This window comes from Malus sylvestris, chromosome 15 (assembly GCF_916048215.2).
Source record: "Malus sylvestris chromosome 15, drMalSylv7.2, whole genome shotgun sequence".
NCBI lineage: Eukaryota > Viridiplantae > Streptophyta > Magnoliopsida > Rosales > Rosaceae > Malus > Malus sylvestris.
Genome location: NC_062274.1, coordinates 47,416,721 through 47,431,813, shown reverse-complemented (window position 1 = coordinate 47,431,813; position 15,093 = coordinate 47,416,721). Strand labels below are relative to the sequence as shown.

At 37.3% G+C, this 15,093-nt stretch overlaps 1 protein-coding gene across 3 annotated transcripts in view; it reads right to left on the bottom strand.

Moving 5' to 3' along the window:
• Positions 1-4,005, bottom strand: part of LOC126601554 (BEACH domain-containing protein B-like) — a 37,721-nt gene extending 33,716 nt beyond the window's left edge. Inside the window, exons 1-2 of one of the 3 annotated variants that reach the window (XM_050268274.1) lie at positions 3,851-4,005; positions 3,097-3,219 (exon numbers count right to left, since the gene is read on the bottom strand). In XM_050268274.1, the coding sequence (XP_050124231.1) occupies positions 3,097-3,218 (122 nt within the window). In that variant the 5' untranslated portion in view covers position 3,219; positions 3,851-4,005. Of the gene's footprint in view, positions 1-3,096; positions 3,307-3,850 lie in introns of all 3 variants that reach the window. The other 2 variants (XM_050268272.1, XM_050268273.1) reach the window with 2 other exon arrangements.
• Positions 4,006-15,093: the final 11,088 nt, after the last annotated feature.

Here is a 15,093-nt window from a genome sequence, read left to right as displayed (position 1 = left end):
TGCCTCTTCGATTTTGGAGCAAGCAATCTTGTTGGGAGTGTTGTCTCGAATGTGAGTAAAGGTTGGGCATGTTTGCTAGTCTACCTTGCCACGAAGCACAAAGGTTGACACACAGGGACTTTCCAATTATCCAGCAATGGTACTGTTCCTTTACCCTCTCTTCGATTTTGAGAAAGTAGTCATGTTGGGAGTCTGGCTCTCGAGATTCGGAGGACGGTGCCTCTTCGATTTTGGAGCAAGCAATCTTATTGGGAGTGTTTTCTCGAATGTGAGTAAAGGTTGGGCATGTTTGCTAGTCTACCTTGCCACGAAGCACAGAGGTTGACACACAGGGACTTTCCAATTATCCAGCAGTGGTACTGTTCCTTTACAGTTGTGGGTAATAATATGATAGCTAGACCTTCAAAATTTATGTGTCTAAACTTTTGTTAGTGCTGTTTCTTTGCTATTCTTTTACCTTTCTTGGTCAGAGCGATGTAGTGGGAGCTGCAAGCTTCACGTGCTCAACTTTGGCAGAGAACTTTGGCAAAGTTATTTGTGGTACCCATGAGCTATTGTTGCGTGTGGGAAGTGGGTGATTGAACAGTAAGATTCATGTGCTTTCTACTTCACCAGAAGTCTTCGACAGAATGCCCATAATTTCTGCAAAGCTGAGTGTGCGTGTGACAGGTGCTGACAAGGCTAGAAAAGTAGGTGCCTCTTCGATTTCTGAGATCGGCCCTCGTGGTCTCTGAGCAGCCCAGCTCTTGAGAAAGCGAGCGCCTCTTCGATTGATTCGGAGAACGATGCCTCATCGATTTTTGAGAAAGCAATCATGTTGGGGGTCTGGCTCTCGAGATTCGGGGAGCAGTGTCTCTTCAATTTTTGAGAAAGTAATCATGTTGGGAGTCTGGCTCTCGAGATTCGGAGGGCGGTGCCTCTTCGATTTTGGAGCAAGCAATCTTGTTGGGAGTGTTTTCTCGAATGTGAGTAAAGGTTGGGCATGTTTGCTAGTCTACCTTGCCACGAAGCACAGAGGTTGACACACAGGGACTTTCCAATTATCCAGCAATGGTATTGTTCCTTTACTAACAGCAGAAGAAAATGGAATAAAAGGACAGCAAAAGGCTAACCAAATTAGGCATCATAATATAACAAATCTTGCATTCTCCCGTTTGCAGTTACAACAATTGCCCACACTGTGTAATCTCACTATGGTTGAACTGCATATATCTGGCCTTAAAGTTGGGGCTGAAACTAACATGTCTAAAAGTGTGTTGGTGGGTACTAATGTAGATTAGCGTCCATGGCTAGTATTTGGGTTGTTGGTCAGGACCAGGAGAGTGGCCTTTGAGTTATTTGGGACTTTCTCTAGGGGCAGTCTGTATGCTTTATCTTCCTGGACCCGTGTTGACACAGTGAGGATAAAATTAGATGGGTGGAGGAGAGAATGTCTTCATGTGGAGGGGTTCCCTGATTCGCTTGGTGACTCTTGAATCTTGAATAGCATTCCCACTTATGTCCATTGTGGAATAAAGTAGCTTAAACTTTGGAAAAATCAACAGATAACTTTTGGGAGAGGAATGGAGAGGGGAAACTGACCGTTTGGTTAGATGTGTTCAATGCATAAACCAAAGGATGGTCATGGGTTTGGCTTTAGAGAATTTGGTGAAACAAAATAGTGTGTTGTTGGGAAATGGCTGTCGAGATTCCCTCTTGAGCATTATCCTTGTGGAATTCAGTCATCAGGATTGTGCACATACTACAGAGTCCAACTGGGATTCTTGTATTCTAGAGAAAATATTGTTCCAAAGTTCTTGAAAATACATTTTTAAGGGTTTCTGTTCCTTTTCTTATGCATTGATAATTGTTTAGATCCTATGTTGCTGTGCATAGTTTCCCTGCCCAAAATTCTAGAGATATATCTCTAGAAATATATATCTATAGATTTGATAAAGAAATGATTGTAGATAATGCTAGTCAGGTTTGATATGCCAGAGGACAACTTGTCCTATGGACTCTATACATAGCCTTTGCGTCATGCATTACTATGAAAAAGGAGGTGCCAAGGAACACCAAAAGGCAGTAAAATCCTATTGAAGGCTTTCTATTATTAATCTCCTCTTCCTAACAGATTTATTTAATAAGAAAAAAAAAACCTTTCAATGAGGAAAGGAAAGAGTACTAGGTGTTCAATGGCCCAAACCTGACAAGCACTCACTAAAGAATTTAAAAAAGCCATCAAAACACTACACAAAAATCACAGACTACTACAACAATACTCTAAAACACTACAGCTCTTCAATCAGACAGTATTATAGAAAAGAAAGTGCCCTAAATTCTGGAGAGCCCATGGAGCAGCCGAAAATTGGACTCTCTCCCACAAATAATCCTCCCTAGTTCTTTCCACCCACCAAAAGCTCTAAAGAATTCACTCTCCGTATATTAGTGTGATAATCATATTTCTTCAAATGTTCAATTTCCAACTTTAGCCCTCACATGGACTCTATAATTTTTACAATACCATGACACATACCTAATACCTATCTCAGGTGTGCCCCCTTTACCAACTGAGTGAAGGCCTAGAGGATACTTTTTTATGGGAAACAAAATTTTGCCGATAAAAATCATAAAACACGATGCACACACTCGGTTAACAAGAGGTCCACCAAAATTTTGATACAACTCTCACAAAAGCAGACCCAAATTTCATCAATGACATCGTAATACAAAACTCTTAAAAGTACCCTAGAGCAGCTCCCCCATCTGATTAAATTATACAAAACGAAACATCCTAAATACCTCAAGGCTAGCTTTAGGTTCAATTTTTTTTTTTGGAGAGAGATGAGAATAAAATACTTCAACCATTTTAGTCTTTTTCTTCTAAAGACCCAGACACTGAACTAGCTAAAATTAACTAAGATCGTTCCATAATCCATATATACCTGAATTTATGCAATGATAATCAAACATACCAGTCCTTTCATTAAAATTGTTTAACTTTACCTTACTCAATCTAATATAGCATCCCCAAATAAGAAAACACAAAATCACAATTTACAATAACTAACATGCCAGAGTAAAACAACAAGTAGTGTAACAGTGAATCATAAGTACCTAAAGCGGATCTTCGAGCCAGGAGGAGAGAACTTCTGAGCTTGGGTCCCTGAAGAAGAATCTCCATCGTGGCCACCAGAAGTCCTTCGAATAAGGTCAGCAACACCCTTGACAATATTCATGCTTCCCCACAGCCAGGTTTTTAATATTAAGTCAACACTTCATAATGCAATGGTGATTCCAGCCCATCACCCTCAACGTGCTCACCTTCTATTACATGTTACATAAAACACCCCTAAGTTAAAAAGAATTCTCATACACTCAGAATCATACTAATCCACGAATTTCTGAAACCAGTCGAAAAAGACTAGAAATTTGGTTACTTCAGATAATTTTTACACAATAAATACACTGGTTAGAGTTGACTTGGTCTGTTAAACTTCCTATAGTACACATATTCAATAAAATCTTCTAAAACCTCCAGCTCATTTTTCCATTCCTTTCCCTCAACTTCTTGGCAAACCAAAACAAAACACTATCTGAGTTTCCGACGAGTAATCATATGAATAAACTAACGCTCACATTCACAAAAAGCATAAATTTACATCAAATAGGCTGCTAATACACAATAAAAACCACATTATTTAGCAAAACATTGAAACATCTGATAAAAATAAATGCGGAAGAAAATTGATAGCTCTGAGGAAAAAAATTAACAAAAAAATAGAAATAATTGATCAACGACGAACACTCGAACTCCATGTTTGAATTCTTTGATCAATTTCATGAATTACAGATAGGAAATGATGAGAACCTGATCGGATCGCGAGGGCCAAAAGAACGGTTAGGATAGGGTTTGCGATTGGAGATCTGAAGCCTGAAATTCTTGGGAGCTCTCTCTCTTCTTCAATGGCGTCAGTGTAGAATCAACGACAGAAAATGCGTATGCGGAAAGCAAAAGAAGGAAGAAAGAAGGAAAGAATAAACCCCCAAAGACTCGTTAAATTTCAAGATTGCCCCTGCTGGTGTGCTGGTTGAAGATCAAAGCGGATGATGGATTTTTATCTGACCGCCAAAGTGCGGTAAAGGTAACAGATTTACCGGGTTTTTCATTTTTTACTACCATTGAGACGTCGTCGTTTCTCTTCTGTGAAACCTAGGCCATACCCATTCGGAATTTTAGGGGTTGTTCGTTTTAAGTTATGTGGAACATCATTTAATACAATTTTCATTTGATGCTCAGATATAATTTATGTGAATATATGTATTTAATAGGAAAACACAACTATCTATTTAATATTCTTCCTGCATATCCACTATAAAGCCTACCTCATTACGAGGGGGCACCAACCACCTCAATAACTCTTTTACTCGATGAACAACGCTTGTCCTCTTTCAATCAACAAAATGTACCTTTGCGACAATGACGTTCTTCTTCTCTAAGATCATATCTGGATTGAACTTCTTCTGCTTTGCCTCAAACTCAACACTTGCAATGAACAAAGCACAACTCCACTTAGAGAATGGTGACGGATCAAAGCCCAATGACTAAAAAAAACCTCATCAGCAACTATAGCCGAAAGGTTTTTTTTTTCTTTTTTTTCGACAAAAAAAATAACATTTCATAAATTATCCAAACCCAAGCAATCTTAGTTATTAGTGGGGGTTTGGTCCATTAGCTGGTATTTTAGCTATGCATCACAATCACTATCTAACCGTTGAGATGATGATTATATTAAATACATGTGAGTATTGTAGGAAAAAAAATTCAATGTGCCAGAAACATGACCCAGAACATAAGTGTCATAATACACTTAGTTGTAATTTTTTTTATCAAATTTTCAACCAATTGTATTATTATACTTGGTATACCGGACCGTATTCCTAGCACACTGAAAAATCTCTCGTATTGTAGCCATATTCACTTTTTTAAGAAATTTTCAAAATAATAGAAAATAAAAGAGATACAATATAAAACAAACTATGAGTTTTAATATAAAAAGAATAGCATCATGTATGCCACCACTATCATCACCATCATCGCCGCCTTCAACGCCACTATGGCCATAATCACAACCACCACGTCTGTGAAATCTCATCCTCGGATTTCACTATTTAAAATTATGTATTTCATATTTCATATTTATATTTGTAGTTTTGACGCTTTCATATTTGCGGCGTGTATATATATATTCGATAAGTAAAAGGACAAAATTGTCACAATTATATTAAACGGGATTTTTCGGAGACGTATTTGATTCTTTCATGATTTCCAAATTTCTTTATATATTCGGATGGTATGTCTCGATACGGACGCATGAGCGCAAGCGAAATGTAATTTGGAGTTATAACGAAGAAGTTATAGGCGAGCAAAGATAGAAGTGAAATGGTCCTTTGATCATTATCTGGAAGACTCCAAATTTGCTAGAGCCTTGATCTATGGTGCCACGTGTGTGGTGGTGATGGGAAGAAAATGAGAGAAAGGAGGGAAGGGAGGGGGGCTGTCCAATCAGAAAAGAGAAAAGGATGGCAAGGGAGAAGAACTAAATCTCAAAACCCTTGACCCGATGACCCGGTTCGATGTGGAGTATAAAAATGGGGATCCCTTCCCTTAAAAGGCTTCATATATATATATATATATATATATATATATATATATATACACACACACACACACATACTTCAACGATCTAAACCGTCTATTTTGTAAGTCTCGATTCATAGATCATCCTTGCAAAAATTCAATTCAATCTGAAACCATTTGCCTATTTAATTATCAAGATAAAATTTTATTATTTCTTATATAAAAAAAAATATTCGTTAATTTCTTTGAACCCAATTAGATATCTTAAACATTTTCGATTTGGCTAATATTTTGCAAGGATGGTCTATGAGGTGCAACTTGAAAAATAGATGGTTCGGATCGTTAAAGTTCGATGTAGCGTGGACCCCACAACTAATTCCTATTTTTAAAAAAAATTGGGGATCCCTTCCCTTAAATATGTCCTCTATATATATATGAGGTGTGCTATCCACACCCCTTATTAATTTATGTCCGTTGATCTTTTTCAATTCATCTGATCCGATGGCCGAAAGCTAAAAAAATGTGGAAGAAGTAAAAATGAGTATGTAGATATCATATCCCTATATATATATATGTATGTATGTATGTATGTATATGTATCTATATGTATTTATGTATGTATGTATATAGAGCTTGCAAAGAATTTGGTAATTAAAGTGGGTTGTTGTCAGTTTCTTAATAAAAAGGAAAACTGAAAAATGAGACAAAAGGAGATGGAGGGCACGCAAGTTACAATCGTTCAAGAAGATTCTTTGATCTTCCTGGTTTTTTCGCTGTACAGCTCCCCAAAGGACCAGAAAGAAGGGAAAAAAAAATCATGGCTCTTCTTTTGGCTATCAAAAAGAAAATATTTCATAAATTGAGCTCTAGATATCCGATTTACAATTGGTTTTCGCCTCTACGATCACAATTTCGAGCTCTACAAGATTTCAGAGCTCATATGCTGATTCGAAATTTTTTATTATTTGGGAATTTCATATTATTAAGTTTGAAAATCATGTTGAAGTGATTGCATGGTTGAATTGACTGTTTGGAAGCCTCAAGGCTGGTTGAAGAGTATTGAAGAAGATTGAGGTAAATTTTAAGTTGATGATTTTGGTTTTTGGGATTCAATTGTGCATTGGGTGTTAGATGAAATTTGGTATATAGCTAAAGCTATGAATACATATTGGATTTGGTTACATGGGACTTACGTGCACTGTGTTAATTGGAATTGATAAGTATTAGTATGTGTTGGTGCTGTGGAGTGTATAATGACATGTTTTATTTCGGATTAGGCACTTCCATTGTTTAAGCGAATTCGAATTGTGAAAGTGAACACTTGTGAAAAGAGTTGTTACGCGAAACTGGAATACTAGGTAGGAGGGACTCACATCCTGGTTAGTGGTTTTCAGTTTGTATTTATTATATATGTAAATACTTATGCATGCAACCTCTGGATTGGATTTTGTTTGTTAGAATTGCATGTTACGAAAAAGAGTTTTGATTTTTTCTAGCATGCAATTTCTATATCGTACTAACGACCTGAGAGTGAGAAGGTTGTGTGACTACCTTGGGCTTCGATCCCCTAAACCTTCGGAGGGTCCTATACAAACAGACTTGTACCATTAAACAGACTCGTACCATTTACCGTAAGGGGGGTATTTGAGTCTATGTGATATAGGTTGTAAGTGGACACTCTCGCTACCCTACCTTCTGTTAGTATTATTCAAGATTTTTTTTTTAGGTATGGATAGTTGATCGTGTGTTCGGTTGCTAGGACAAGAAGAATTTAGGGATCCCGATATAGTTAAGTTGAATGAGCATGAAAAAAAAATTTAACTCAAGCCAAATGATTTTGTTGTGCAAATTGTTTTCCTTTTACGTGGTACAAAGGTATATCTAATTTCAAACCTAGCTGGGATGCCTCTTGAGGGGGTGTAGATGATTGATGTGATGCTCACCCCAACATTTTTCAAGTGTTGTGCGAGATTTAATTAAAGAGTTGAACTAATGTGTGCGGTTGTTAGCTTGTCAACCTCAAACTTTCAAGTTAGAAAATCAGCTTTTGAAATGTAAATATTGATTTTCATCTTTCAGTGAAAAATGGCATGTGAAGCCTCTTTTGCTTATGTATATATTTGTCCAAAACTCGTGACTCATTTACTATTGTAAACTGAACTTCTGGGATTTCTTCTGTAAAAAGGTTGCTTGTGAAATAGTCTTGAATGTTATGACTTTCCTTAATATTTATTTTATTGAAAGATAAATATTAATATTAAAGATGTGAAATCCCGTCTCCAAATTTTACGTATTTCGTATTTACATGAATTCATTTTATTTTCTTTAATTTTAGATTCGTTACCTAGTTACAAAGTTTGAATTTTCGTAATAAATTATTTAGATTCGTTACCTAGTTACCCTTATAACAGTCAATGCAGTTTTCAATTTCATTAAGTTCCATTTGTGGCAACACACCATCTTTCATTAATCTCAACATCCTGTCTTTTGAGATGTGCCTGAGCCTTCTATGCCAAAGCATTGAAGAGTTTTCATTAGTAAGCAATCTCTTTGAAGCAATATGATCAACATTTAGACATTCTTGAAAGTAGGTGCACCGAATTTGTCATAATTCACCATTGAGAAAAGCATAACCAAGCAAGTTGTCAAGCTGGTTTTAAAAGAAAAAATAAATTTGGTCTTTATTTACCAATATAAGAAAAACCTTCATTTGCAAATTGAGTTACTGAAATTAAATTCTTTCTCATTGAAGGTATATAGAGTACAATATTTAAAACTAAAATATAACCAGCAGACAACTTTAACATGACAGTGCCAACATATTCAACAACCACTTTACTGCCATTTAGGGGTGGGTTCGGTTTAAATCGGTTCGGTTTTTTGCCAAAACCGAAACCAAACCGAAATTTTGGTTCGGTTCGGTTCGGTTCATTTTTTTCGGTTTTTTTCGGTTCGGTTTCGGTTTTTTTTTTTTTTTTTTTTCAAAAAATGAAAAACATTGAAATTTTAAATTTTAACATATCCAACACAATCATAACATAAGCATTCTAACTAGAATCAAAGACAATGAAAATAAACATTTAAAATTGAACTAAAATCATCAATCAAGTCTTCCAAAGTCCAAATTAACAACCTCACAACACAAAAATCGTACAAATGACTTAGAAAAGTTAAATTGTATGATGTTGTTCAAAGATCAAGGTTGTTTGCTTGTAATTGCATGTTGACAACTTGATTAGTAAAAATAATGCGTGGGTGGATTTATTTAGTGTGTGTTAGATTCTTTTCCATCACAAATTACCCAAGTAATCTACCCGAAATAAATGTTTATGGATTCTGTTACATGTTATATGAGAGTAGATTTGGAAAAGAAAGCTAGGGCAGAAGTAGGCAGTGCTATGGAGATGGATGTAGGTACTTCTGGAAGAGGTTTGGTTCCGGAACCTTATATGGGGGATAAATAATAGGTTAGGGTTTAGAGTTTTTATAGGCCTTTTTTAAATATTTTGAGCTTAAAGTTTGGCAACACATTGGGTTTAGCACATTTTAACTTACAAATTGGGTTTAAAAAATAATACCCAAAACAAATAATTAAATAAAAAAATTAATTTAATTAATTTGGTTCGGTTTGGTTTAGTTCGGTTTCTAGATCACTAAAACCGAACCGAACCAAAAGAATTCGGTTCGGTTCGATTTTTTCAATTCGGTTCGGTTTTTTCATTCGGTTCGGTTTTTTCGGTTTCGGTTCGGTTTGGTTTTCGGTTTTCGGTTTTTTGAACCCACCCCTACTGCCATTGCCAACATAAACGTTGTAATGTTCTTATTTGTCTGATTCAGGCTTTGAAATCTCTCCAAAGAGTTTGTAATATGGACAGAACATCAAGTATCAAACCACCAAGAGTTGTGAGAAACAAATACCATATTGGGCTCTATAGTGACAAAAATATTGATGATTTTGTTACCTTTCTTTATGAGCCAAAATTTAAATCCGAGACAATCCTTTCGTAAGTGCTTAGTGGATTGACAGCAATGACATTTCTTGAAGTTGAACTTATTAATTTTGAGACCAATATTGGAGGATCCTTCATTTTTTACGTAAGCATTGAAAGGTTTGAAAGCTTTCTTGAAATGATAAGTGGAACCTCGATGGTTTATTTCCCCTGTAGTTGGGATTCTTGTGGCTTGCAGTCATCTTTCATTTGCCATTCACATGCTATACAAGGTTGATAGCTTCTATCTTGACCTACTTTAATCTTTCTTCTTTTTGGTAGCATATGGCACTCAATTCATTGATGGTTCAAGTTTCCTTCTATGTGTTATAGTTCACTTTAATTTGTACATAGTCACTTAATAGTGGAACTTGTTTATACCATACTTAGGGCATTCGTATTTAGACCTCGTATAAATACTTGGGGGACTCAAATGTAATTATGTAATAAAAGAAGAGGCAAATATGTAAAAAGGGGAGGAGCCCTTATTCTATAAAAGGGCCTCATCACCCTCACAAACCGGAAGCCTCTCCTATCTAGAGCAAAGCTCTCACACTCTCTCCCTCATAAATACTCTCAGAGAAATACAATCAGTATGGACGTAGCCCAAACCTTGGGGTGAACCACGATACATCTTGTGTTATCTACATTTCTTGCAGATTCACGGTCGGATTTACGTTGTTCCAAGACCTCCGGTTTTGTGCATTAACATTTGGCGTCGCCTGTGGGAACCGATACGAAAAATCATGTCGGTTATCTTTCATTTTTTCATCTCACCACCGTGAATTTGCAAAACCCAGCAACCCTGTCCTCCAAATCAATCTGCAACACTCTTTCAACTCCCCCACCCAATAACAACAACAGAAAAAGCTGAAAACCGAAAGATTGCGATTTCTCTCTCTCTCTCTCTAACATTTTGTAGGAATCAAAAGCAGAGTCTGATTAAGCTCTGAGCTGTACAATGGCCATAGCCACGCGCCCTCCAAAGATATGTTACCTTCCATTGATACACACTAAGCGCGGTAGTGGGTGGATTTCGGTGACGACGTCGTTTGGATAGAGTTTTGCAAAAGTAGAACAGTTTCTTCTCCTTCATCCGCAGCGAGTTGAGGGAGTGTGAGAATGGCAAGTCGAAAGGAAGATGAGAAAAATGAACGAATTATTCGTGGCCTTCTTAAACTCCCTGAGAATCATAGATGCATCAACTGCAACAGTCTGAGAGAGGGAGTGAGGGGAAATCCCAGATGCTGGAATGTTGAGATTGAAGAAGGTTCAGCAAATAGCTTCATAGCTCCAGCAGCGCTTCTCTAAGATGATCTTTTGGGCCGCGGAATCTTCAACGTCGATGGTGATGCGTGGCGGTTCCAGCGTAAGATGGCGAGTTTAGAGCTAGGCAGAGTCTCCGTCTGCTCCTACGCGCACGAGATCTTGAGTACTGAAATCCAATCCAGACTAATTCTGCTATTTACCTCGATTGCTGGTAGCGAAGGCGAAAATGGCGGCAAATAACTCTACAGCTCCAACAACGCTTCTCTCAGACTTCTTCATCGGACTACAGGAGCACTACAAATGGGACCACGGCGGCTCCGTCGATGTTCGTACCTGCAAAATCAGAGCCGAGGCCAAATTGCCCCTGATGTTCGTTATTCTGACGCCAGATCGCGGACAAGAACCATCCTCAGAGCTATTGCCCATCAACTTCAATGAATTGGCGAATGCGGTGAAGACGGGAGATACCATTTTTTGGTCAGAACCTGTTCACGGGAAGTGAAACGACTTCTGTATGGTTGGAGGTTTCTGAAATAAAAGCAGAGTCGTTGCTCGCTCACGCCAAGGTCCAAATCCGGCGTGCTATTGAGGCTGAGGGCATCCCCCACACTTATGTCTCTAGCAACTACTTTGCTGGCTACTTTCTATAGTACAAGCAAAGCAAAAGCAAAGCTGATTTGACATGCCTGCACCAACCATGACCCTAGAGTTGCAGAAAGATCTCCAATTACTCAAAAAGCTTTTGTGTTCAGTCGCTGACCCAGATCCCATCTCCTACGAACATCACGGGAAAAGCAAAAGCAGAGATAAGATTCTCTTCTTATTAATAATCCTATTATCATTCCTTGTCTGCCATCTGCAAAAAGGAAAGAGAAAAAGAGAAAGAAATGGAGTGGAAAAAGCAAAAGCAAAGCAGAAAAGCAAAAGTAAAGAATAAACACCCTACCAAAATGATGTGGTTTACTTTCCTTATTTTTGAATGATGTAATTTATTTTTCGTATCTTTCGGAGATATTTGTATAAACCCCATTAGAGGGTAATAATAATAAAAAAAAAACGGCAAAGCCCAAAATAAATAGGCTGGAATTTTGTGTGGAGAGCGAAGGCCCATAAGCCCAAAATAGCACCAACCAGGCGACCAAAAGTACGCCCAGTACTACAAAAAATTATTCAGCCACCTGCCGCTATTACCACCAACCAGGTAATCAAAAGTACGCCCAGTACTTTAAATTATACATAAGCATTACTCATGTCAATCATACATAAACATACATGAGCATGACTCATATCAATCATACATAAACATTCATGAGCATCACTCATGTCAACATTCACGAGCATCACTCATGTCAACATCCATGAGCATCACTCATGTCAATCAAACATTTATGAGCATCACTCATGTCAATCAGCTTCAAAAGCTTCATTTACAGAGCTCTAGCTTCAAAGCTTCACTTGAAAAGCTTCACCTACAAAGCTTCAGTGCAGGGTATACAAATACCACATCCGAACATCCACCACTTCGGCCCATACATGGATTCAATTTGAAGTCTCCAACCAACAGACTCTATTGACCGAAGACTTGGGGGACTACACTATACACCATGTATTGGGCCTTAACTAGGCCTCATAAAAAATACTTGGGGGACTCTAGCCCATTATTTATGTATTGAGGAGCGAACCCTTATTTTATAAAAAGGACTCCCTCACTTTCATTAGAAAGCACCCATCACTTATGTATTGAGGAGCGAGCCCTTGTCTTATAAAAGGGACTCCCTCACCTTCATTAGAGAGCAACGTCGCCAGTTGAGCAAACCGCATCGTCGCAAACATCACTCTTAACCCATCACTTATGTATTGAAGAGCGAGCCCTTATTCTATAAAATGAACTCCATCACCATCATTAGAGAGCATCAACTCTAGCCCATCATTCATGTATTGAGGAATGAGCCCTTATTCTATAAAAGGGACTCATTCACCTTTAAACGCCACAAGCCGAGCCAACCAAGGCAACATAAGCCACGAGCCAAGCAGCCTCGCACCGTGTGCTACTTCTAGTTGAGCATCATTTCAGATTGAGCACTGCCTCATATCGAGCATCGGTTCAAGACAACATCTAGTTACTTCGGCCCACACATGGACTGAATTTCAAGTCTCCAGCCAAAAGACTCTCTTGACTGAAGACTTGGGGGACTACTGTTTATACCATACTTAGGGCCTTCGTATTTAGACCTCGTATAAATACTCGGGGGACTCAAATGTAATTATGTAATAAAGGAAGGGGCAAATATGTAAAAAGAGAATGAACCATTATTCTATAAAAGGGCCTCTCACTCTCACAAACCGAAAGCCTCTCCTATCTAGAGCAAAGCTCTCACACTCTCTCCCTCACAAATACTCTCAGAGAAATACAATTAGTGTGGACGTAGCCCAAACCTTAGGGGTGACCACGATACATCTTGTGTTATCTACATTTCTTGCAGATTCACGGTCGGATTTACGTTGTTCCAAGACCTCTGGTTTTGTGCATCAACAAAACTAATGTCATATGAACTAAGAACTGATTAATGATACCAATGTTCATGGCATTAAGCTTGTTTGAAAGATTAACAACATTAAGCAAATGCTCCCTTGCACTTCCAACTCCATCATGTTTGGATTAATTAAATCAAAGAGGTAGGCTCCAGTTTTAGCTTTGTCAAACCTCTTGTACTTCTCTTCAATCTTTGTAATGTATTCTTTGCAAGATCACAGATAGAATACCTCCCCTTATGTGATCTTCCATGGCATTTTGCATGATGAGAACAAACATTTGATTAGCCATTTCCCATTTTGTTGTGCAAATTGTTTTCCTTATACGTGGTACAAAGGTATATCTAATTTCAAACCTAGCTGGGGTGCCTCTTGAGGGGGTGTGGATGATTGATGTGATGCTCACCCCTACATTTTTCAAGTGATGTGCAAGATTTAATTGAAGAGTTGAACTAAGGTGTGCGGTTGTTAGCTTGTCAACCTCAAACTTTCAAGTTAGAAAATTAACTTTTGAAATGTAAATATTGATTTTCTGCTTTCAGTGAAAAATGGCATGTGTATCCTCTTTTGCTTATGTATATATTTGTCCAAAACTCGTGACTCATTTACTGTTGTAAACTGAACTTCTGAGATTTCTTCTGTAAAAAGGTTGCTTGTGAAATAGTCTTGAATGCTATAACTTTCCTTAATATTTATTTTATTAAAAGATAAATATTAATATTAAAGGTGTGAAATCTCGTCTCCAGATTTTATGTATTTCGTATTTACTTGAATTCATTTTATTTTCTTTAATTTTAGATTTGTTACCTAGTTACAAACTGTGAATTTTCGTAATAAATCATTTAGATTCGTTACCTAGTTACCCTTATAACAGTCAATGTAGTTTTCAATTTCATTAAGTTCCATTTGTGGCAACACACCATCTTTCATTAATCTCAACATCCTGTCTTTTGAGATATGCATGAGCCATCTATGCCAAAGCATTGAAGAGTTTTCATTAGTAAGCAATCTCTTTGAAGCAGTATGATCAACATTTAGACATTGTTGAAAGTAGGTGCACCGAATTTTCCATAATTCACCATTGAGAAAAGCATAACCAAGCAAGTTGTCAAACTGGTTTTGAAAGAAAAAATAAATTTGGTCTTTATTTACCAATATAAGAAAAACCATCATTCGCAAATTGAGTTACTGAAATTAAGTTCTTTCTCATTAAAGGTACATAGAGTACAATATTTAAAACTAAAATATAACTAGTAGACAATTTTAACATGACAGTGCCAATAGATTCAACAACCACTTTACTGTCATTGCCAACATAACACTGTAATGTTCTTATTTGTCTCCTTCAGGCTTTGAAATCTCTCCAAAGAGTTTGCAATAACCACCAAGAGTTGTGAGCAACAAATACCATATTGGGCTCTACAGTGACAAAAACATTGATGATTTTGTTACCTTTCTTTATGAGCCAAATTTTTAATTCGAGACAATCCTTTCTTAAGTGCTTAGTGGATTGACAGCGATGACATTTCTTGAAGTTGAACTTATTAATTTTGAGACCAATATTGGAGGATCCTTCATTTTTTACATAAGCATTGAAAGGTTTGAAAGCTTTCTTGAAATGATAAGTGGAACCTCGATGGTTTATTTCCCCTGTAGTTGGGATTCTTGTGGCTTGCAGTCATC